Source organism: Abramis brama (genome assembly GCF_963993115.1).
Source record: "Abramis brama genome assembly, chromosome: 18".
Taxonomy (NCBI): domain Eukaryota; kingdom Metazoa; phylum Chordata; class Actinopteri; order Cypriniformes; family Leuciscidae; genus Abramis; species Abramis brama.
Window position 1 is genome coordinate 34,105,665 of NC_139980.1, and position 24,547 is coordinate 34,130,211.

At 36.7% G+C, this 24,547-nt stretch overlaps 2 protein-coding genes across 4 annotated transcripts in view; both read left to right on the top strand.

Moving 5' to 3' along the window:
* arhgap39 (Rho GTPase activating protein 39) overlaps positions 1-1,595 on the top strand; it is a 61,097-nt gene extending 59,502 nt beyond the window's left edge. The window contains exon 10 of the mRNA XM_084092157.1: positions 1-1,595. This exon is cut by the window's left edge and continues 782 nt beyond it. The gene's annotated coding sequence lies outside the window, so the exon portion shown is untranslated.
* A 941-nt stretch (positions 1,596-2,536) lies between these two features.
* On the top strand, positions 2,537-14,048 carry LOC311068033 (GDP-L-fucose synthase-like). Of its 3 annotated transcripts, XR_014603328.1 has the most exons (11): positions 2,758-3,028; positions 3,571-3,707; positions 6,269-6,383; positions 6,480-6,608; positions 7,237-7,310; positions 7,773-7,906; positions 8,331-8,462; positions 11,609-11,688; positions 11,869-11,968; positions 12,063-13,458; positions 13,558-14,048. XR_014603328.1 is itself a non-coding variant. In XM_084090208.1 (10 exons), the coding sequence occupies exons 1-10, from the start codon at positions 2,673-2,675 to the stop codon at positions 12,116-12,118; spliced, it is 960 nt and encodes a 319-aa protein (XP_083946334.1). In that variant the 5' UTR covers positions 2,537-2,672; the 3' UTR covers positions 12,119-14,048. The 3 variants fall into 3 exon arrangements, 2 of the variants coding, with proteins under 2 accessions (XP_083946334.1, XP_083946335.1); XM_084090208.1 differs by lacking the exon at positions 2,758-3,028 and adding an exon at positions 2,537-2,675 and having other exon boundaries at positions 12,063-14,048; XM_084090209.1 differs by having other exon boundaries at positions 12,063-14,048.
* Positions 14,049-24,547: the final 10,499 nt, after the last annotated feature.

A 24,547-nucleotide genomic window follows, 5' to 3' on the forward strand; every position in this document is an offset into this window, starting at 1 on the left:
ATTTATCAGCGAAAAATACATGATTTACACACTTTCTGAAGAAACTGCGAGTGCAGAACTCGCACAAACTGAATCAGAAAGTGTTTAACATCCAGAATATTACATCCTTCGCCTTTACATTCTCACATATACAAACAAGTATCCAAACACCCTCATTTACACACACACACACACACACTGATTTGGTTTGGTGCTTGTAATCATCTATATCACACTGCCAAACACACAATATTGATATTGATGTCCATTTCTGCCTCCAGGAGGCTATTGGTGAGAAACAAGTGAGACTACAGAGAGACAGACGGTAATGGAGGGAGAGATAAACAGGAGTGAATCTCATGAAGAAATGTCTGCGTCATATTTCACCACAAAAAATTTTTTGTGAGAAATTATGTCACAATATATATACAGTCGAACCAAAATGCATCCAGACTCCTTCAACATTTCTCACATTATCACAGTTTATTCGCTATAGTTTAGAAAATGCTAATAAAATATGTGCAGAACTCAGAGTTACGAACTCAGTTGATATTTGCCTGGTTTTGTCCGTCCTTCTGTTAGACTGTCTCACACATGAATTATGTTGAATATCTGTCAGCTGTTAAATTTAACTACACAATTAGATAATACCAGTTTAGCTCAACCAATCACCAAGCAATGCTTCATTTTGTTCAGTCTGTGTGTAAAAAGAGCATTAGCAATTACAGAAAAAACACTTCAGCAAAACATGATCAGCTCAAAGTGTCCGAATCATTTCTGGTCCCACATTTTCACAGGTAGTCACTGTATGAAGAATTATTGTGTATAATATGTCACAGTTTAGTTTATTTTGCTCTCCTCACTTACAGAAATGAACTATAGTGTCCTATAACTATAGTGATATCTGGTGTCTGAATCATTTTTGGTTTGACTGTATATATATATATATATATATATATATATATATATATATATATATATATATGCATACATATAAAATACTGGCCCTAAAAATAAACTTAATTTTCTTTATGCAAAATATTATTTCAAATCGTTTTGAGGTGAAATATGAGCAGGATGTGCTTTTGACAGTCAAAGATGTTGGTATGTTTGGCTTCTCCACATTTCTGCACACACTGATCTGTCATGGTCACATGTTCACGTCCTCATCTGTACAGAACAATGTGTAAAAAATACAAATAAAAAGCTAAAACGAAAGAAAAGAAGATAACGAAATAATAATTACTACTTCAGTATTTGACAGCAGGAACATTTAATGTTCACGTTTAGGTTTGGATCTCAAAACTCATTCCGTTAGCAAAACTTAGATTTAAAATAATAATAATAATAAAAAGCAGATATGGTATGAAATATGATTATATGTCTGAAATGAAATGTTGAAGGGAAGAAATGCGGACCAGTGTGACCTGAGAGCAGCACACACACAAACACACAGGATAATGGGAGATTGTGAATGCAGAGATGTTTCTCGTCACAGGTTTACTGTATTTATGAGTCGTGTTAATAAACCCCTCTCCCTCCTTTTGCTCTGAGGTCAAAGGTTACTCTGGACGTTACGGTTGAGCTGAACGTTGTTTATTAAACAGTTCAAAGGATTCATCGACTTGTGTGATCATTTCTGTAATGCTGTTTATACACTCACACACACTCACACTCTCTCAAACACACTCACTCACTCACACACACACACACACACACACACTGTCTCTTTCACACACATTTTTACACACTCACACTTACACAGACACACACACACACTCTTACACAGACACATACTCTCACTCACACACACTTTCTCTCTCTCACACACACACAAACTCGAAAATAGAAAGCTTTTGCAACATAATAAAATGTAGGCTATATACTGTCACTTTTGATCAATTTAATTAATCCTTGCGGAATAAAATTATTAATTTATTTTAAAAAAACGTACTGACCCCAAAACTTAAAACTATATATATATATATATACACACACACACACACATAGACTACTTACATATATCGTATGCATATGCTTCTGTCATAAAGAAGTCCATTCGTGTATTCTTATTTTAACTATCTTCAAAATAACATTAACATATACAGTAACGTTACAGATGAGTGTGTAACAACTGTGAATATTGGTTGCAGGAAAGTAAATACGTAATACTTTGAATGTAATACTTTTACCTCCATTAATAACATTAAACAATTATATAGGTTAATGTGTATCCTTGGAAATTGAAAAAAAGTATATGTTTAAGACATAATACGAATAGAAACAACATTAAATAAAGCATTACTGTTAATAATGTAATAAAAATACACAAATAAATTCGGATAGAGGGTATACATATACAGTACAAAGTAATTATACACGTATTACAATATACAAATTATATAATAATTTAAGATATTATAGACGTTACGGCTTGAAAGCCCTTGCCATATTTAAAAAACAAAGCTGCATTTTGTTCCTGAATTAGAGTGATTGACAGCCACAAAACTCTAGAGTTTCAATGACGTCAAGGCTATGATGTGATTGGTTTGTAAGGCACACGTGATCCACGCGGACCTTTATGGTCCTCACATAAGATCTCTGTAGATCTATCAAGACTGCTCACTCGGAATTACTATGAATGTGAAAAACTGCAACGCGGAATAAGTCGGAATAAAAGAGCAAATCGCCAAATGGTAAGTCATCCCGTGTTTGCAGTTGCAGTAAAGCTCCGCTTCCAGTGAATTACGGTTAGAGCTGCGCATGCGCTCTGTGTCTAGAACAAACCGGAAACGCTTAGCTTCAGCTTGAGCGAGAGGAATGAGCACGGCGGATATTCTGGTTATTCCACATTCCAGAAAATATGAATTGATTTTGCAATTTGCATTAGCCAAATATATGCCCGGAGTCGATGAAAATATGACAAGCGAGTGAACCGGCTTTCCTCGAAAAGGACTTTGACTACAGTGACGGCAGAGAGTTGGCAAATCATTAGTTATTAACAGAACTAATACACGACCAAACAGTTATTCATTCATTCGATGTCACGGTATGCTCGTTTTAGACACTTTACAGCTGTTTAATCTCGTGTTGTTCACAGAAAATGATCTTTCAATATTATCTGAGAGTTTATAAAGTTAATTCATTGAGTGTTAAAGTGTGTACTGTGATTATGTTCATGCATTATCATTATAAAGCATGTTTGTCTGTGTTTTGTGGTCATGTGTTAATGCATATATTGACACCTCATCAGTAATAAAGGGCGTATGAGGTTAAAGGTTAAAATTTTCCGATTATTTACTCCCTCAAGCCATCCTAGGTGTATGCGACCTCCTTCTTTCAGAATACACAATCAGAGTTGTATTAAATATCCTGGCTTTTCCCAACACTTTTTTTAAAAAAGGGAATAGAGTAACAAAGAAGTACTGCTCTATTACCATTAAACATTCCATGGAGAACATGGTAATTTTTGGACTCTACCATGATAGTATATTTTGTGAATATGTGCTTATTATAAGAACTTTTGAAGTATAGATAGATAGATAATTACAGTTTTTATCTATCATTAAACCTCATCTCTCTCTCTTTCAGATGGACGGGCCGATGCGTGTGTTGGTGACGGGTGGCAGTGGACTGGTGGGACGAGCGATAGAGCGAGTGGTGAAAGAGGGTGAAGCGAGAGAAGGAGAAGAATGGATATTCCTCTCATCCAAAGATGCCAATCTCATGTAAGAGATCCTGAACAAACACTCATGAGACGTCACACCACAACACAATCATTACAGTATCATATCAGTAACATACTTTTTATAAAGTAACTCAGATATTTTGTTGTAAATTTAAAAGCAATGCGTTACTTTACTAGTTACTTGGAAAAAAAAAGTAATCTGATTACATAACTTATAGCATTACTGGGTGTTGGGGAGACTTATAAGGACTGTATTTTATACTATTGCTGGAACTACTTTAGTGTGGTAATCACTCTCGGGTGTCGGTCAGAACACATAAACCAGACCAAGATCTGAATGAATGGTGTTTAATGAATTGTTGCAGTAGACATGGGCATACAGTCTTCCATTCTGCATTTAGATGAGTGTATGTGTGGTTCTAAATGGAAACAAATAACATATGAATAACAGCATATGAATTAACTATTCATACATTCAATACTAAAACAGTAACCGATGCAATTACCATTAACAGTCAGATGCATACGAACCGCCGCTAGGTGGTGTCACGTGTACAGAAACGTGAGTAGCAGTAAAACATGTTACGGATAATATTGTAAATAACTACTTAAAGGATTCAAAGTATAAAACAATATAATCCACAATATAGATTAATAATATCTGCACTGAATGCATAACGTAAATATACATGGAGAGTAATGACAATAAACGAGGTGATTAGTACCATAACTAGCATCGCGTCAGTCAGACATTAGTGATAAATATCAAAATATAACACACAAACACGATTATCTTAATCACTAAATAGCAGATGAAGACAAAAACACTTACTATTCAGCAGTGACGCACACAATATTATCTAAACACTCTCCAAATGGGGAATAATCTCAGCCGCGTCGTCCTGTCACACATCTGCTTCAGAATCGTCCGTGAATCTGCGCAGAAGCAGAGCGCTACTCATTGCGTGCGCTCAAGGGTGCGTTAGAGCACATCAATATGCGTCAGAGGTGCGCATACACGACTATACAGTCATCTGCGTGACCTTTCTTACACTGGGTATAAAAGGAGCATCCACCACAGACTCTGTCAAACAACTCAAAAATCACATTTCTCAATGCAAGATTGCAAAGGATTTAGGTCTTTCTCCAATTACCATATATAATATTGTGAAAAGATTCAGGGAATCCAGAGAAATCTCAGTACATGTAGGGCAAGGCAGGAATGTGACTTTTGACCCCTCAGATGGCATTGCATCTGACAGTTTTCTAAGTCATAATCATTTGTTAATAAACAAGTATTCGTTACTTCAATAAGCTCATTGTTTCTGCCTTAAATTATTACGTTGTTTAAAGGGGTGGTAAAATGCCCTTTTCACTAGATGTAAAATAAGCCTCTGATGTCCCCAGAGTGTGTGTGTGAAGTTTTAGCACAAAATACCCCACAGATATTTTTATATAGCATGTTAAAGTTGTCACTTTTTGAGGGTTCGCAAAAACGCACCGTTTTGTGCCTGGCCCTTTAAATGCAAATGAGCTGCTGCAGAGGGCGGGGTTTCAAGAGCTCGTGTGTGTGTTAGCAGCTCCGATTACCTCACGCAGACACACACTAAAATGACAGAAACTGTTCTGCCTTTAATGTTAAAACGGAGTCAGACAAAGATGGAGAGACTCAAGAAGAAGTGACAACATGTAGAAGCAACAGGACGTTGAATGGTTAGTTGAAGAATTTATGTTGCTGATGTGTAGTTAACTATCTTCAATTAGCATATTCTGTCATGATAATCTATAAATCGCTCGTATAGGAACTGTTGTGAGATGCACACAGAGTGACTTTCTATTGCATGTGAAAAGACGGATGCTAAAGTTTGAGCTGACTCACAAATGTACTCTTATACAACAACTTTTCCTCTTCTCAACATCCCGGGGGCGGGGTTTATGTAAATGTTAGGGTTGGTGATGTCACTAACCCGGGAGGAATGTGGTGTAGTCTCTACCAGCCGTTTGTTGTAGTCCTTAAAAAGCGATTTCTTTAAAAGCAAATATCTCCCTTTGCTTTGAACTTTGAGCGTTGTAACTTTGCAGATGTTGTTTATGCTCAAACAGCAACATTACACACTAACTAAAGTTAGAAAAGTGAAATCATAATCAACCACCCCTTTAAAATTAAAACATTTTTCTCTAACTGTGATTTTGTATATGTACATATCTGAAATAATTAGACAGTTTCCACTGATAACAGATCACTGTAAATTGTAATGTGGACTCACGATGTGTACTGTGAAAAGCGCTATACAATTAAATGTGAATTGAATTTAATCATATTAACAACATTATGGTGGCGTTCATGTGTGTTCAACTCGCAAATACGATCGTTCCGACATGACTTAAACTCACATAATGGAGCTATACGCGAAACTTGAGTTAGCCAAGCCCATGCTTATTTGCATATTGCAGTGTTCATGAAATGGAAACATTTGCCACTAATGGTAAATCGCAATGATATATATATATATATATATATTGCCAATATGTTAATTTATTATTGTTGCTTATTGTCCATTTGGTGTCTTATGATAACTGTATTTACATGTGCTGTTTCAGGAGCGCTGAAGAGACGAGATCAGTCTTCCAGAAGCATCGTCCGACACACGTCATTCATTTGGCCGCCATGGTGGGCGGGCTCTTCAGAAACATGAGACAGAACCTGGACTTCTGGGTAATTATAACATTGGACATAATGTAGTAAAAGCTTGTAAATATCACTGTTGAATAAGTGAACTGTACATTGACTGTATTTGTTTGTTGTTTTCAGAGGAATAATATATTTATCAATGACAACGTGCTGCAGACGGCTCATGAGTTCGGGGTGGTGAAGGTCGTTTCTTGCCTGTCCACGTGTATATTCCCAGATAAAACCACCTACCCGATAGATGAGACCATGGTACACACACACACACACACACACACACACACACACACACACACACACACACACACTCACTCACTCACTCATTCTTGTACATCTATCTTTATGAGGACATTCATTGACACAATCTCTAGCCGCTTACCCTAACCTTACCCATCACAAGTAAGTGCCTAACCCGACCCCTGACCCTAAACCGACCCTTAATCTCATTATAACCTGATCCCTAAAACCAAGTCTTGACCCTCAAACAGGCCTTTAAAGGCTCTCAGAAACTGAGGACCGGCCAAAATGTCCTCACTTTACTCTCTTTGTCCTCACTCCAATGGTCTAAAACTCAAATGGTCCTCACAAAGATAGTTGTACAAGTACACTCACTCACACACACACACACACACACACACTTTAATAGGCAGATGTTGGGATGGTTTGTATTTAGCATTCTTTTAAAGGCTTATAACGTGATACATTTTCCTTCTGTGATTCATTGTCGTATGATCCAGTGGGTCAAGTTTATTGTCTACAAGATCATCCACTCCAATTGTGTTATGATTTTAGGGAGATGATGATTAGACACTTTTAGTTTGGTATTGTCCTATATTTTTTGTCATCTATACAGACGTGTTTCTCTCTCGCTCTGTTTCAGATCCACAAAGGTCCGCCACATGAGTCTAATTTCGGTTATGCCTACGCCAAACGCATGATTGATGTCCACAACAGGTCAGTGTCAAAGTTCATTGGTCATGAGCTTTTTTTGGGTGTATCACATGAAAGCATGTCTGTCACATTTGGAAAAAAGAATTTCCTTGCATTTTCATATCATCAAATGAGATTTAAACACATTTTTGCTCCATATTTTCATTAGCACGGTTATTTTTCTTAATTTTTTTGTGTGTAATTCTAATTGTGTGTAAATTCCTATTACTGTGATACAATAAAAATATAGTTTTTTTTTAATACATTTAAATCATCATAAATTAAATGCAGCACAATAACCACCATGTATAATAAATATTTAGCTATTTAAATTTGTATGACAATAATGACAATTTGTGAGGAATGTGTGTGATTGTCATGAAAATAATGTCAAAATATATTTATTATCATGAGATTTGGGGGTGAAGTGTTTGTTTATAGCTTTCATATATGTAAGAAATAACTCATTGTGTGTTTGTCCATTAGGGCGTGTTTTCAGCAGTACGGTCGGAGATACACAGCCGTCATCCCCACCAATGTTTTTGGGCCACATGACAACTTCAACATTGAGGACGGTCACGTGCTTCCAGGATTGATCCACAAGACATACCTGGCAAAGAGTGAGACGCGTTTAACTTTCTGCAATAATCCAGAGCATAGAAAAATGAAGCCAAAATATCCCAGAAATGGCTTTTGACATTGAGCGCTGATACATCATTTGAAGTCTGAAGTCTGAGCTGTAGTGATCCTGAGGTGAAGCACAGCTGTCAATCATGACTCACACCCGTTTTTATAGCATCAAATAATTAACTAAAACCTTAAAACTTACTGGAAAATCAAACACTTGAGGCATATATGCCAGTTTGGCTCGTGTCCCATTCGGAGAGGGTGAGGTTTATAACCTATATTGCAGCCAGCCACCAGGGGGCGATCGAAATGTTTTGGCTTCACTCTTCTGTGTGCGACACACTTGATCTAGAGCCTCATTCAAGCAGAGTTCTGTTCACATGTTAAACGTGTTGCGTGTGTTTGTGTGTTTTGTAGAGGAAGGTAAACCTCTGCAGGTCTGGGGTTCAGGTCGTCCTCTACGGCAGTTCATCTACTCTCTGGATCTGGCTCGTCTGTTTCTGTGGGTTTTGAGGGATTATGACGAGGTGGAGCCCATCATTCTGTCAGGTACTCGACCCGTGTTTGACACAGTGTTCCCGCAGTTCCTTACAAATTCAGTTTGGTCAAATTTAAGATTAGGGCTGAACGATTAATCGCAACAAAACCGCACGTGATTTGCGATTATTTTATGCGCAGCTTGTCAGTGGAGTGCGGCTGATTGGTAGTAAATACTGCCCCATTTGAACGCCAGAGGGCGCTCTAATGCAAACACGCTAAATATGCCTTGCCGCAGAAGTACAATAATGCACATCATTCCAGGAAATCCCTATCGCTGTGTAGCTTAATAAACAGAAGATTGAAACGCTTTGATTAAACATGACTTATAAATACACGACGGCCTTATTCTGTGTAAGAAAGGCACATCATCTCACAGAAGGAGGAGCTCAACTTGGTGACTTTTATGGCATTTGGAATGTGAACACACAAAAAAACTTGATTCGAGTAGACTAAGTGGGCGTAAAATAAAAAGTCACGTGTGGTCTTCGGTCGAAAATGACCGACCATAGGAAATTAATGGGAAATCGACAAAAACACAAAAATTCTGAGAATTTGCGATAGACATCCGTCATCCCTACCAAAGTTTTCAGAGAATTTTTGTGTGTACAACCTACAAATCGGCCACGATGCAGAAAAAAGTGCTCAGCAATGAATGGGGTGAAACTCTAAAACACATAGGGCCCTATTTTAACGATCTGAAACGCAAGTATCAAACGTGAAACGCAAGTAACTTTGTGGGCGGATCTCGGGCGCTGTTGCTATTATACCGGCGGGATAACTGACTCTTGCACTCGACGCAAATCTAAAATGTGTTGGTCTGAAGAAGCTTCATTACTCATAGGTGTGGTTTGGGCGTAACGTGAAATAAACCAATCAGAGCGTCATCTCACATTCCCTTTAAGAGCAGGCGCGCTTGTTCCATGGCGGATTGCTATTATAACAGCGGATTGCTATTATAACGGCGGATTTGCCAGACGCACACCAGGAGCGGTTCACAGCCGAGGAGACCAACGTTCTCGTCAGGGCCGTAAAACACAGAGAAGTGACATTGGGGATGGAGAAACATACATAACATAACATACCCAAATTAGCTTCGGTTAAACATGCGCATGATAATTTGGGTAAATGTGTAAGCTAGATTTATGCCTATTTTTCACATCTTCATGGACACAACAATGATTTCCCTCGTGTGGAATATTTTTCCTTGTAATAATGTAGCCTATGATTTGCAAAAATGGCAACTGCTGCGTCTGTGTGTAGATGAGAGAAGCAAAGTGTGTGTGCTTAGACGAGGTTTCTCCTGGTCTGTGGCGGAATTGTTTTCTAAACCTGCAAAATAGCACCAGGGAACGTTTGCGCCGGAACACGCCTCCTCTTTTCGCTGAACCGCCCCCGGGAGCGCAAGTTCATTCCCTAATTTACCGACGTGCGTCTGTGGAGGGAAAAGTCCGCTGTGCGTCGGGTGCAAAATAGGAATGACACATGCGTCATTGTACAAAGTCAATTGCGCTGGGTGCAAGATAGGGCCCTCAGAGTGCAAAACAGACACTGCCACTCACCACTTAGTAAATTAGAGAATACTCACAATAGCCTTAAAAAATCAAATCTAAAATTTTTTGGAGTAATAGGACCTATACCTCCAGATAGGAATGATATATCAACAAATCCCTCTGTAAAAGCCTTCAGAATATAGTTAAGGATAAGACTGGAAAAGTTGGTGCTTGTAGGTGCTACTGAAGTGGATATATCTGACTCTGAGTATGAGAAAAAACTCATTTTGAGAAAACGGCCTTTAAAGTTTTATATTGTATAATTTCATACATTTCTATTGAAACCCCCAACCTACAAACAAAATATATAGTGTATAATATTTAAAATTTCTTGAAATATCGCGATATTGAACTTTGTGTAGCCATTGTCACCGCATGTTAATGAACTCTCACGCGCAGGCTACGCTGAACACGCTAATCAAACAGCCGTTGCATTTTAACGCGCAGCATTGGACAATCTATCAATTAGAGTAACAAATCAACACATTTTATTTTATTTTATTGTAAGCACTCAACAATCTGGGGGTGGGTGGACATGTAAATGACTGAACTCGTATCGAACCGTGACCCAAACACCGAGGTACTCACCGAACCCTGACTTCAGTGTACCGGTACACCCCTGGTGTCTATTGATTAAAACATATCTTTAGGACCTTTTAAACTGGCTGTTAACTTGTTTTGCAATTTGAATGTGTGCACCAGCCTGTTTAACCTTCACGTTGTGTTCGGGTCATTTTGACCCGGAGAAGATTTTCTTTTTCACGAAAATACTAGTTAATGTTATCGCATTGGACTGAAACTTTAAAATTTTCGGCCATTTTTGACCGGGAACACCACAACAAGTATAAGTTTGTGCCATTTTGTACAAATAAAAGTTTTTCAAAATAAACTTCCTTGTGAAACATTAAAGTAGACTAGTGTGATCAACAGTGAGTGCACATTTTTTCATATTTTATTTAATATTTTATATAATGCTTTTTTTACTAAAAAAATTAGATGCCTACTCTCAGATAAATGAAGCCTACGATTAATCAGATGCAAATAGGAATATAAAACCAGTCCTAATTGAAAGAGAACAAGTTGACAAAAAGATTGAATCCAATATTGGGTGATAATATTGCATTACGAGTGATTTATAAGCTATTTTTTGTAGACCGGTCATTTTTGACCGGGAACACCACAAGAGTGACAATGTGCCATATTGTACAAAATAAAAGTTTTTCAAAACAAAATTCCTGGTGAAAAATTAAAGTAGACTAGTGTGATCAACAGTGCCAATTTTCTTCAGATTTTATTTAATATTTCCAAAATTATTCAAAAATAAGTTTTTTTTTACTCAAAAAATGAGATGCCTACTATCAAATAAATGAGGCCTACGATTAATCAGATGCAAATAGAAATATAAAACCAGTCCTAATTGAAAGAGAACAAGTTGACAAAAAGATTGAATCCAATATTGGGTGAAAATATAGTATAATGAGAGATTTATAAGCTATTTTTTGTAGTCCGGTCATTTTTGACCAGGAACACCACGGGGGAAATTGGGTTGTGAACACCACACAAGGGTTAATGAATCTGTTTATCTTTGTCTTTCTTTCTCTCTAGTCGGAGAGGAGGATGAATTGTCCATAAAGGACGCTGTGGACGCTGTGGTTGAAGCAACGGAGTTCAAAGGTGACGTGATTGTATCCTTTCACACGCAATAACTGTGAAAATCTTCAGTTTTTACAATCTCTGTTCTGTGGAGCACAAAAGACTTTACAGATTGCTGTTGAGCTTCAAAATGCATCATAAAAGAAGTCCTTGAATAACCTTTTTCCTTTTGGCGTGAACGAACCCTTTAACCCTTAACTAACCGCTCTCAGTATGACACTAGTAAAGCAGACGGTCAATTCAAGAAAACCGCCAGTAACGCCAAACTACGCAAATACCTGCCAGACTTCAAGTTCACACCGTTCAAAGCAGGTGATCAATCTACACTTCTCGCTTCAGCATTTACTAAATGTTCTTCTATAGTAGGCAAAAGAACAGCCATTAAAAGTGCTTTTATTTTTTCCAGCTATGAAGGAGACGTGTGATTGGTTTGTGGCCAATTATGACATCGCCCGTAAATGAAGATCTTCACATCTCATTGGACGAAGTTCTGGATTTCATAGTAGCTTTCATTGGCCAAGGACCAGAGGGTGTCTGACTGAAGTGTGAAACAACCAATCACAGTTAGTTTTGTTCAGCATCACGTTTAGGGACGTGAAAAATTAAAGTTGATGTTCCTACAATTACAGACTTGCTTGTAAAACTCTTATATGCGTATATTTTAAAGAGTCTATGCTGGAAACTTCTCATACTTTTGAAAACCCAGCATTTAGTTGATCATAAGTGCTTATTGTTACAGTTGTAAACACTTCGGCTTTCTGTACTGGTTCGATGTCATGACAGCTTTGTTTCCGGCAGACCGTTAAAAAACGTGACGCACATCTGGTGTCCGGTAGAATCCAAAGCAATCAGATGATGACTGTGTTTCCAGTTTTGTGTGACATATGCATCAGACGTTCAGCCAACGGTCTGAAACTAGGACTAGCTGTATAAATGCTGGAAACCAATCATCATTAGATCAGTCATTAGAACACAAAACCATTGCTTACAAAAACACTGCTTTTGTAGCTCTCTTTTCATGTTTATTTAAAGTTTTTCTTAAAGACACATATTTTACAGCTCTGCAATTACTAAAACTGCAAAACACTGTTTTCAAATGCATTTATTAAATGAAGGACTGCTTCCCTTCCCTATGGAAGCTTTTTTCCGCCACAGAATAAAAAAGAAAAAGGTAATTGCGACTTTTTATCTCACAATTCTTTCTTTCTCACAAGTGAGTGATATAAACTCAGTTGTGTGATAAAAACTTACTTAAATTAAATTATATAAATTCACAATTGAGTGATATAAAGTCAGAATTGAGTGATAAAAACTCAGAATTAAATTATATAAACTCACAATTGAGTGATATAAATTCACAATTGAGTGATATAAAGTCAGAATTGAGTGATAAAAACTCAGAATTAAATGATATAAGCTCACAACTGAGTGATATAAGGTCAGAATTCCGTGATATAAAGTCAGAATTGCGAGATATAAAGTCAGAATTGCGAGATATAAAGTCAGAATTGCGTGATATAAAGTCAGAATTGAGTGATAAAAACTCAGAATTAAATGATATAAGCTCACAACTGAGTGATATAAAGTCAGAATTGCGTGATATAAAGTCAGAATTGCGAGATATAAAGTCAGAATTGCGAGATATAAAGTCAGAATTGCGAGATATAAAGTCAGAATTGTGAGATATAAAGTCAGAATTGTGTGATATAGTCAGAATTGAGTGATAAAAACTCAGAATTAAATGATATAAGCTCACAACTGAGTGATATAAAGTCAGAATTGTGATATAAAGTCAGAATTGTGTGATATAAAGTCAGAATTGCGTGATATAAAGTCAGAATTGCGTGATATAAAGTCAGAATTGCGTGATATAAAGTCAGAATTGCGTGATATAAAGTCAGAATTGCGTGATATAAAGTCAGAATTGCGTGATATAAACACTCAATTGCATGTTAAAGTCACAATTCTGACTTTTTTTTTTCTCCAACGTTATTTTCCATCTATTTATATTTTAATAAAGAAACTTATTTTAATAAAAGGAGATTACTCAGGAATCCTTTCACATCTTGGCAAATGATCGGCCAAACTTGGAAAATGACAACTGAAGTACAGAGAGTTGTTCATTTAATAATAATAATATGATAATAATCACAATATGATTTTGGGCTTTAATCGTGCATCCCTACATTCATTAATAACAAACATGGAGCTCTTTAGTCTTTGGATGAATCTTTTGTCTCTGGATGATCCTGGTTTTATGCTGTACATTTTCCTCTGTTCTTACTGGTCTATCAGGGTATGTTCTATGTTTATTTTCTAATGTACTGTAATAATGCTAAATAATGATGTGTAATGTGCTTTTCTATATAAAGGATTTTTGGATTGTTATAAAGGTTCCCAGTCATGGTGAGGCGGTATTAACGTTAAGTGACATCGGTCTTCACTGGCATGTGCCACTGCCATGGTCGAGAAACACTGACACGACACTAACTCTGTGCCACTGAACGTTTTGTAATACCAGTGCTGTTGTATGTTGTTTATTACGGAAAGTCGCAAACTCCCCATTCTAGGAAAGACGAAATAAATCTGTCATGGGTCACTACGAATAATGCATTAACCAATAATGCAATAATGTTACACGTTACTGTAAACCTTTATTTTTGCATGATTCTGCAATTCTGAATCATTATATATCATTTGTGGATTTTTAAACATTTCTAGCATTAAGATGTACAGACAAATCCACACATAAGTGGACTCCACCCACTGTCTTCTTAAGCCAATCAGATAACAGCCATTTGCGCTGACCAATCAATCACAATTTGCTTCACAATCAGGGTGGTCTTGCCCTGAAATAACTTTGCTCATTCATCTGCATTGGCTCAGATAGGAAGTATAAGGCCCATAAAATTGGTTCAGTAAAAGATGTTTAAAATTTCGTTGTGTATCAAGCCACAGTATTACATTTTATGCGCCTTTGAAAATGCCAGAGAAACAACACTTTACAAGTTGCTGTGTGCTGACAAAACAAAAGAATGTGCTCCCAACAATATATTTGCATTGTTTTAAGGATAGGTTTAGGATAGGGGTAGGTATGGACGTTGAAAAAAAGCCTTAAACCACATGAATATGATGCTGGTAGCACAAATCATTATACAAGACAATAATACATCAGAGAAAACACTTGATACAAACCCAAATAAGCAGCCTCTTAGAGAGTGAATCACCCTGGTTTTCTCTTTTCTGTAACATGAATATGATGTGCTCTCATCTCCACATATTGAGCCGAAGACAACTAAAAATTGCAAAAATAATCACAGGTAAGTACAATAACATGATTATACAAATAAACTGGGGTGACAATATAGACATAAAAGCAATAATTACAATAAAGATTAAATAAGATTTTTAGAAGTCAAAATAAATCTCTCCCATTCAAATACAATGCAAATGGGAAGAGGAGACAGAACAGAAAATGATGCTGGCTGATGACATCAACAATTAAAGGAGAAAGCACTCATTTCGATCAGTCATCATAGGCCTACTATGATATTAGACTACATAGCCTATAATAAAAAGAAATGAATTTCAAACCTGAACCAAAAATATTTTTATTTTCAAAGATCAACAGTCTGTCATTAATCTTTAGTCTGCCACAAAAAAACTACAATAAAATCATGAACTGAAATGTCATTGTGAAAAAACAAAACAAAACAATGACTGTTGTAACAGTGCGTAAATCAGACCTTTCAGGCTATAGTCTAATGCTAATAAGCCTTATGCCACAATTATTATAACAACTAAATAAGAACACTAAATAATTGTGTAGATGATTTGCTTTGTGTAACCCGACATCAGACATTAGGCCGAAGTATTTTTTTGCACACAGTGCCGCGATGAAAATGAAAATTAGCTTATCAGTGCATATCTAAAGCGCCTACTTGTAGAACTTCAAAAAAAAGAAACAAAAACGTGGCTGCACATAATGAGCAGGGGCCTGTACCATGAAGCCGGATTAGGTGGCTAGCCAGCTATGTTTCAGCTTAGTTTCCGCCAACCCTGGGTTTTAGGCAGAGGTGAAAGTAACGAATTACAACTACTCACGTTACTGTAATTAAGTCGTTTTTTGGGGTACTTGTACTTTTTTGAGTATATTTTTAAATCTGTAATTTTACTTGTACTCAAGTACATATTAAGCTAAGTAATCTACTTCGCTACCTGTAAAATCACATTTCGTTACTGAGTACAATTTGAATTGATATTCAAATCTTTGAATGGCATTTCGGTAGCCAATAAAAATATTCGATCGTAAACGGACCAATAAAACCCCTGATATTTGGACTGAATGAAAGCCGCCGCAGTCGCAGCAGGTTTTGAAGAGCTGATCATGAAGGAGGCGAGGAGCTCAGAGTGATTAATGGCTGGACTGAAAGTTTGGAACAACAAACTACATAGTAGTACTGTCAAAATATCTATATTTTGATACATATCAATACTGAAATATCTGTCAATACTCATTTTGGCCTATACACCAATACGATACCAGATCTGCGATCTGCGATCTCATTCTCTCATCTCAACGACAGCGAGTTTGACACCCGCCTCCTCTCAGCGCGGGATTGCAGGTAGGCCTATTACGCATAATTTTATTAATACCTGCAAGTTTCTATGGCATATTTTAATGGCAAATGTCACGAACAATATTATAACGCGAGGGCACATTCATGTAATCGCAGAAAACTGGACGCGAGCTCTCAAATGTAGGCTACGAATGAACTGGACTCGGATATTGAGTGTGCGCTCTCGGACTGTGTCATATCATGTGCAATCGCGAATCTCTCCAAGTGGTTCTCACTGCAGACTCAAATGACGTCCAGCTCCAATCTCTCCATGCTCTTGAATTAAACGCTGTCAAAAGTTATTAAAAATCTAGTCTTTTTGCAAATTAAATTCAGTTTGAATTGAAATCAAGCTTCCTTGTGCTGTGTGTGAGCTATTGCAACAGTTCACGTTACCCTATTGTAAAGACAAATACACTGAGTGAGTAAATATTAGATTATTGTAATGGTTATTGATCAATGTTTAAATATGTAAACAAAAGCCTAAATTAAAATCTCACCTTATAAAGTGGACGTGTCTCTTCAGAAGACTTGAATTAAACTTTTCCATTCAAATGAAATAGATTACTGTTACGAGTGTTGTGCTTTTCAATGCTTGAAAATAATGATTGCCTTGACAAAATGGATGGACAAAAATGTAGATATTAAAATATTTAGTATGTAGTAGTTTTCCCGATGGTATTAAAAATTATAGGCTAGGCCTACTGAATATTGACATATTTCAAGGTGTCATATTGAAGTTAGAGATTCCAGTATCCACTAATTAATGTCCTTCGACAATAAGGTAAAAATGTGTTAAAAGTAGCTATTTTCTACATAAATCTATGATTTGGTTGTATATTTTTATTGGTAATGCATTAACTATCGCCAGCTAAAAAGTAATTACTAACTAGTACTCTGAGTAGTTTTTGAGAAGAGTAATTTGTACTTTTACTTAATTACTTTTTTGACACCAGTACTTTTACTTGTAATTAAGTATTATTTCAGCAATGTAACGGTACTTGTACTTGAGTACAAATTTTCAGTACTCTTTCCACCTCTGGTTTTAGGTACTATGAAAGTAGCTCAGCTTTAATCGGTGTTCGTTGCCATGGTATCTTACGCTGCACGGCTAACCTGCTCCGGGGCAGGCTATGTTCTGGATTCGAGATCTCAGACTGAAGTTTGACCAATCAGCTGAGAGCAAAGAAACATAGGTGACGTAACTTATTCCAAGTGTCTGTTGCAATGACTTCACCTTTTCTTCCAAATCCGGTGGACATCTCAGCGCAAATTGTTTGACGAGCACTTCGTAGAGAAAGAGTTTTTAACCAGACAAAATCCCCTTGCCTTAACTGATAGTTACTTGTATGAAAGATACAGATTTTCCGCGGAAGGAATGTCTTATCTTTGCGAACTTCTTGAGCCGCACATAAAGAATTTAACACGTCGAATTCATGTACTTACTGTACCGCAAATTGTATTGCGTTGCATTTTTTTTTTTTTTTTTGTTTTTTGCAAGTGGTACATTCTTGCACGGTGGGTGACGCACAGAAGCTAGGGGAAAACATATGTTTGTCGAACCATTCGCAAGGTGGTCCTCGCTCGTCAGGAGTACATGAAAAGTTTAATTAATAATGTTCCCCGGACATTTATCGACCATGTCCATAAAAGAGGGCTTTTATAAAATTGCCGGTAAGATATATTGATAGGGTGACATCACATGAACACTTTTTTTTTTTTTCTCAAAAAGCAAATTTCACAAATGTACTATACAATATAATACATGTTAAGAATTATTTTGAATCTTTTTTATTATTCTTCTGATAATCTTATGATAGGATTCCCAAGTCATTGCAACATGTATGCAGTCTATTGCTCCAATCTCCACTGCTCTAGGGGAACATGAGGCAGATTATGTTAATAGGAAGTCCTATCACAGCCTTAATGTTCAGGTAGGGATGATGTGAATATGTGAGATGATTATTTTCTGTGAGATGAATCTTTAAATTAATAGTAACTTTAACAGATATAACAATGATCTACTAAACATTTCATCTGCAGATGACTTGTGGTCATGAACATATGATCAAGTTTGGATGCCAAATGGCCTGGCTCCAGTACTTGTCTTACAAATTTTCCATGAGTCTGTGTTGTGTCAGCGCTTTGAGGAAAGCAAGTTAAATTTGGTACAGTACAAAACACTGTTAATTTAAACCGAGATAGAAAAACCTACACAATAACCCCTATCATGACCCTCAGACAGGGCCACAGCACCGCTTCAGTGTGGCCCTCAGTAAAACCAGAGTGAAGATAGAGATGACCTTTGGCATCCTAAAGGCACATTTCAACTGTGTTCGGCGCTTCAGAGTCACCAGAGCGGGCATCACAGATAGTGGCTGTATGTGCCATTCTGCACAATATAGCCACCAGTAGAAAGGAGCGAGAAACACCACAAAACCAGCTTCTCCCTGATGAAACTGACCCGATCACACTTGACCATCCAGCTGGTGCAGATGTAGAAGCAATCACCATACAATATTACACTTAATAAAAGCACATTGAAACTGCAGATATGTCTCAAACTGTTTTATTGGTTTTGTGGTATGGGAGGGAGAAAGAAAGAGAGCAAGAGAAAGTTGCATTAATAAATATTCATACTAAAGTGTTACTTGGTTAAATAAGTTATACTATATATACTAATATAGCATATATATATATATATACTAATATAGCATATATATATATATATATATATATATATATATATATATATATATATATATATATATATATATATATATATATATATATATATATATATATATATATATATATATATACACTATATAACTATATACATACTGAGATCAGTTTTATCCAGCTGTTTGATTTTGTTTGGAGCCTCCTCAGCTCACAGTCTGCTCCTTTAGTGTGCAGTCTAGTTCGAGACTCCTTTAGTGTGCAGTCTAATTCAAGACTCCTTTAGTGTGCAGTCTAGTTCGAGACTCCTTTAGTGTGCAGTCTAGTTCAAGACCCCTTTAATGTGCAGTCTAGTTCAAGTCTCCTTTTGTACAGGGCCCTGACTGAGTCGGTTTCCACCTGAAACATAATTCCACCACAAACATGATCATTACAAGTTTTCTGGAGGCTCATCAAAATCACAAAAAGTTCCTTGACTTCCTACAAACACAGGACTGACTGTAATTTATGTCAAGGGTTTTAAATCCTTACACATTTCTTCTGAAGCCCATTGAGGTAGAGGCCTCAGTTTCTGGTCAGGTTGTGTAAAATCCTACAATAAAAGAGATGTGTAAGGGCCAGTCCCTTTTTTATGCCACACATTCAAATGTTTGCCATAATAAAAAGCCCAGTGCATTCACATCAGCAACTGTCTGAGAACACACAGACAGAGTGTCTTCATCATTTGCTTCACCCTAATAAATAAAAGTAGGCTAATGTAAAGCATAACTGTTGTAAAGCAGGTTATGTTTGGTGTTCTGTCTGCTGCATACTGACCTCTGTGTGGGAGACTGTGTGTGTGTGTGTGTGTGTGTGTGTGTGTGTGTGTGTGTGTGTGTGTGTGTGTGTGTGTGTGTGTGTGTGTGTGTGTGTGTGTGTGTGTGTGTGTGTGTGTGTGTGTTAGCTTCAACAGGGACACTGCATTTCCCTGCAGAACATACAGTCAGCCATATTTAAAACTTTAAAAAAAAGTAGTAATGTATTGCACACGTACCCAGTGTTACTTGCTTAGAGGAGCCAGCACCAGGGTCAGACTGTACAGCACCTGTAATCCCATCCATAATCGGCCGTCCCTTATTGCCTACTCAGAGCCAACTCCTCCGCCAGTGTATTCTGGTTTTCTGAATTTAATTCTTTATTTCTGTTTGCTGCAAACAAGTGTGATAAAATGTTCACAAAAGTAATAAAAGGTTGTGGTAAATACTCTTTGAATTAACTCCTTGAAATAACCACTTTGAATTATATTTTTATATTTTGTCTTTATCTGCTGCCAAGAACATTTGGAGTTGGGGTTGCATCTAAAAATCTAAAAATCAATGAATATTAATCTTTCTTAGTACATACATGCACATTTTTTATATATTATAAAAATAATCTATAGGCTATATTACACATATAGGCATACATATATACATACATCATTTTACATAAATATAGAACGTATTTGTTTAACTTACACATTAACCATCAGCAATCTTTCTCCAACAGTCTTCTCTTGCTTTGGCAGCAGAGACTGTATTGTTTCGAGGTTGAAATACATATTTAAATTAATCGTAATTATGAATGATTATCTCTTGCTCCTCCGCGGAAAAATATATCGCTCTCGCTCTACCCGCGATTGGTTGTTCAGTGTCGACGTCACTCTTTTATGTGCACGCGCGCGTGGAGTAATCATAGCTTAAGGATCAAAGCCTGAGTTGACAGAGAAAGTTGATGAGCTGCATCATGGTACCAATAAAGCCTGATTGCATCGGTTTGGTTTTGTCAACTCAAAACTAATCCTGTAACCCCGAGTTTGTTAAGCTACCTTCATGGTACAGGCCCCAGGACGACTCGACCTCCACGGACAGTTTTTAATGTTTTATCACACAATAACTACTCAAGATTTTGCTTTAGTATAATTTTCGGGACAATTAGGGCCGGATTCGGGACAACAGCTCAGATTTCGGGACGTCTGGTCACCCTAGACGTGTCTCAATTTACAGATGTCTAGAAAACTATACCAAAATGTATTTAAAACACATTTATTTCATACTAAGTAGGCTATACTACAAATCCATTACCATATTTACTGACATATCGCTTGAGACTTAGCCTACTGATATACATATTATAATGAAACTTTTTTTTTTTTGGAGCACTTCATTATTGCACAATGCAAATTTATTAATATTAAGCCTAAAATGTGTTTTAATATCACTATTAGTATGATCTCTGTATAATATCAGTCTTTAAAATGCAAGATATTTAAAGTGTCCCTAAAGTATACTTGCAATAGTTCTACTTTAGCTCAATCAAATATACTAATCTTTAGTTGAACTTCATCACTATTTCTGGATAACTAAAGTAGGCTACACTTAGTACAAAATTAGTTCAAATTTAGCAGACTTTAAGTATTTAGTATACCAAAAGTGCAATTGCAGGGTTTTTATTATAAGTAGGCTACATAAATGTGTAAATGTATTTGTAGTAATACTTAGCATAAAATAAATGTATTTCAAATACATTTTAGTATATTTATTTTTCACTAGGGTAGAGAGTGGGGTGATTTGTGCCAGGGGGGAAGTAGTTCCACCCTTGTTTCTGGAAAACCATAGAAGAAATTGGTCATGTGACCACATCATTTTGAAAAGCAATCACTTTTACTCGTCCTCCAAAGAAGAGAGACACATGGCATGAGAGTTAAGCACATTTTAGTGCAAAAAACTGTTTTTTCCCTTTCAAAGTAAAATTTCTATGATTAAGGTTTTTTGATTGTAGTGTCTGAACAATTATAGACAAGTTTGAAAACATTTCACACATGTTTTAGTGCTTTAGTAGTCTACACAATGAGTCTATACAGTTAGCATGATGTTAGCTCTTAACTGCTGGATCATGCTAGTTTTTCAAACTTGTGGGTCCGGGGTGATTTGTGCCAAAGGGCCTGGGTTAAGTTGTGCCAGATCCAGACCACCTAGACCTACATACTCACAGGGGATAATCTTGAGAAGTGAGGAGATGGGCATGCCTCATCATTGTTTGACTCAGGCCTGCCTGCTATTTGTTTAATTTAGCTAACACTGATTTCAGTTTTGAGTTTGCACTATGTTATTAAAGAGAAGTATTATTCCGTTTTTAAGTGGCCTATGTCACAATAGGATGTTTAGAAATTAGCCTAGTCACTTTATTCTTATATGTTACATAATTGACAGCGCTATGTCAACAGGCATCTATTGCCAAAGCCTTTTTGCCTGAAATGATTCACAAATATAATATATTGTGTTGCTATGGTGCTCTAAATGGTTGCTAGGGCGTAGCTTGATAGCTTCACAATGATCCTAAGAGACTGATTGGTCGTCTGAGTAAAATGAGCCCGCCCCCTTGTCTCTATGACACTGTGATCCAGAGTTATGTTCAATACAAAATCCCTATGCAATTGACCATAGTAGGAAAAACGCATGCTATGGTATTCCAGGGTGACAATATCTAAATAAACCTTAAATGAGTAATTTTGTATTGAATTTATCTTGCTTTCATATAGCATTACGGTTCATAACATTAAAATGTTCTGTTTTACTTCAGAAATCACTGGCACAATTTACCCCCAATGTATTCCCCCAAAGGCACAACTTCCCCCGCACCAGGGGCAAGTTGTGCCATGAGACCACTTTTTTCCCAAGAGCTATATTTCTGAAACAATTTATTTCAGATCCAAAGTTATTGTTCTCAGGGATGCACCACATCCTGAAATATATGTACATCCTTAAGTTGAAGGCATTACTGCCATGGCCTCACTTTAAAGTCACTTTGAGTAAAAACTGGCACAACTCACCCCACTCTCCCCTACACGGGAACACACGAGCAGGATCTGCTACCAAGTCCGGGCAGCAACAACTCTGTAAGGCCACTTGTTTTACAAGCACGCCCTCTAATGGTCACACTCCCAAATAACATTATTCTGAGTTCAGGCTGCTACTCCACATGTGAAGTCTCTCAGACACCGTCCATAAACTCTGGTGTAATTCCACTTGTCGACTGTACAACATTTGAAGGTACAGAACTAACTTAGCTGGTTCGGGTAATGGCAACACATCAACATCTTGCAAGGGAGTGTCCAACAACACATGTTTCAACAGGAGGTATGTCTGTTCCTCATCTAGGGTGAGTTTCCCATAACTACAATAATGCATCGTTGAAGAAATCAACTAGCGAGTCACGACTGTTTCCCGAAACCATATTGTCGCAGATTGGTCGTTGACAGACGTTGGTTATTGATGTCACGCAGGTGGTGGAGTAATAACTACTGTTAATGAATCAGTTTGAGATCGATTTAATGGGGACATTCTACCAGAAACGTACATTATCTGTCCTTGAATTGTTACAGTGAATAAAAAAGTATTTCATCCAAAAATTTCTAAAACTGGCTCATAGTTGATTTCTGTGAGTTGTTCTGTAAAGGAATGTGACATTCATTAGGTTCTCAGATATTTTTTTCTTTATTAAAAACACTTTTGAAAATTACAAATCCTGTCAATGTCCTTGTCCCCAGCCAAATTGGAGCTACAGCTTTCATAGTTTTGTTATGCTACAAACTGTTATTTATTTAAAAAAAACTCATCAATAACAAGTTTAAGCTGTTATCATTCACATCAACTGATCAAAAACATGAAATTATATATACATTCTACAAATAAATTCTATTTTACAACTGTCCCCATGTTTTGGTCAGTCCTGTCACGTTTACATAAAACTCTACATGAAATGTGTGAAATACGCCTTTAAGGGTATCACTCAGAGGAAGTGACATCATTTGACCCAGGTGAAGCTTACATTGATTAAGGCTGAATTCTGTCATTGAACTGTATGATTTTAAGCTTGTTTTTGTATATTTTTTTTAGGAAGACGAGCTAAAGGGTCAGGCCCTGTCACGGTAAAACATTCCAGAAAATAATGAAAATGTTTTAAATCCAAAACATGTCTAAAAAGGTTATTGAAATTCCTTGCTTGCATGTTAACAGTTTTTATGCTAGCATGCTAGCAGGCTGAGTAATGGCAGTTTAAAATGGCCAACCATCAGGCCCTGTCACATCAGGCCCTGTCACATTCCCGTGTGACGGCCTTACAAATTAATGTTATTGTTCTTTTTTATTACATTTATTGCATATTTTATGTATTTAACGCATGCAATAGTAAAATGAAGTCCAAGGTGCTTGATTTTTATACAACTGTGGCCATGGAAGTGATTGGAACACCTGAATTCAATTATTTGGAGGGCTGTCCCAATACTTTTGGCAATATTATGTATGTCCTTGGCTGAATTTAACCATAGTCTAATATTACATTAACATTAAAATTATAATAATAATTTTAAAAAGAAATGCCAATCAAAACTTAAATAAAGAACACAAAACATAACTTTTTCTGCATCATCAAAATCCATAAAGTCAGTCCTGTCACAGTACCGTCAGTCCTGTCACGCCATGGTCAGTCCTGTCACACAGGAAATATGACAAAAGTGTACTATTTGAGGAAATATTAATTAATTAATCTCTTTAACTGTGTAGATGAAGGT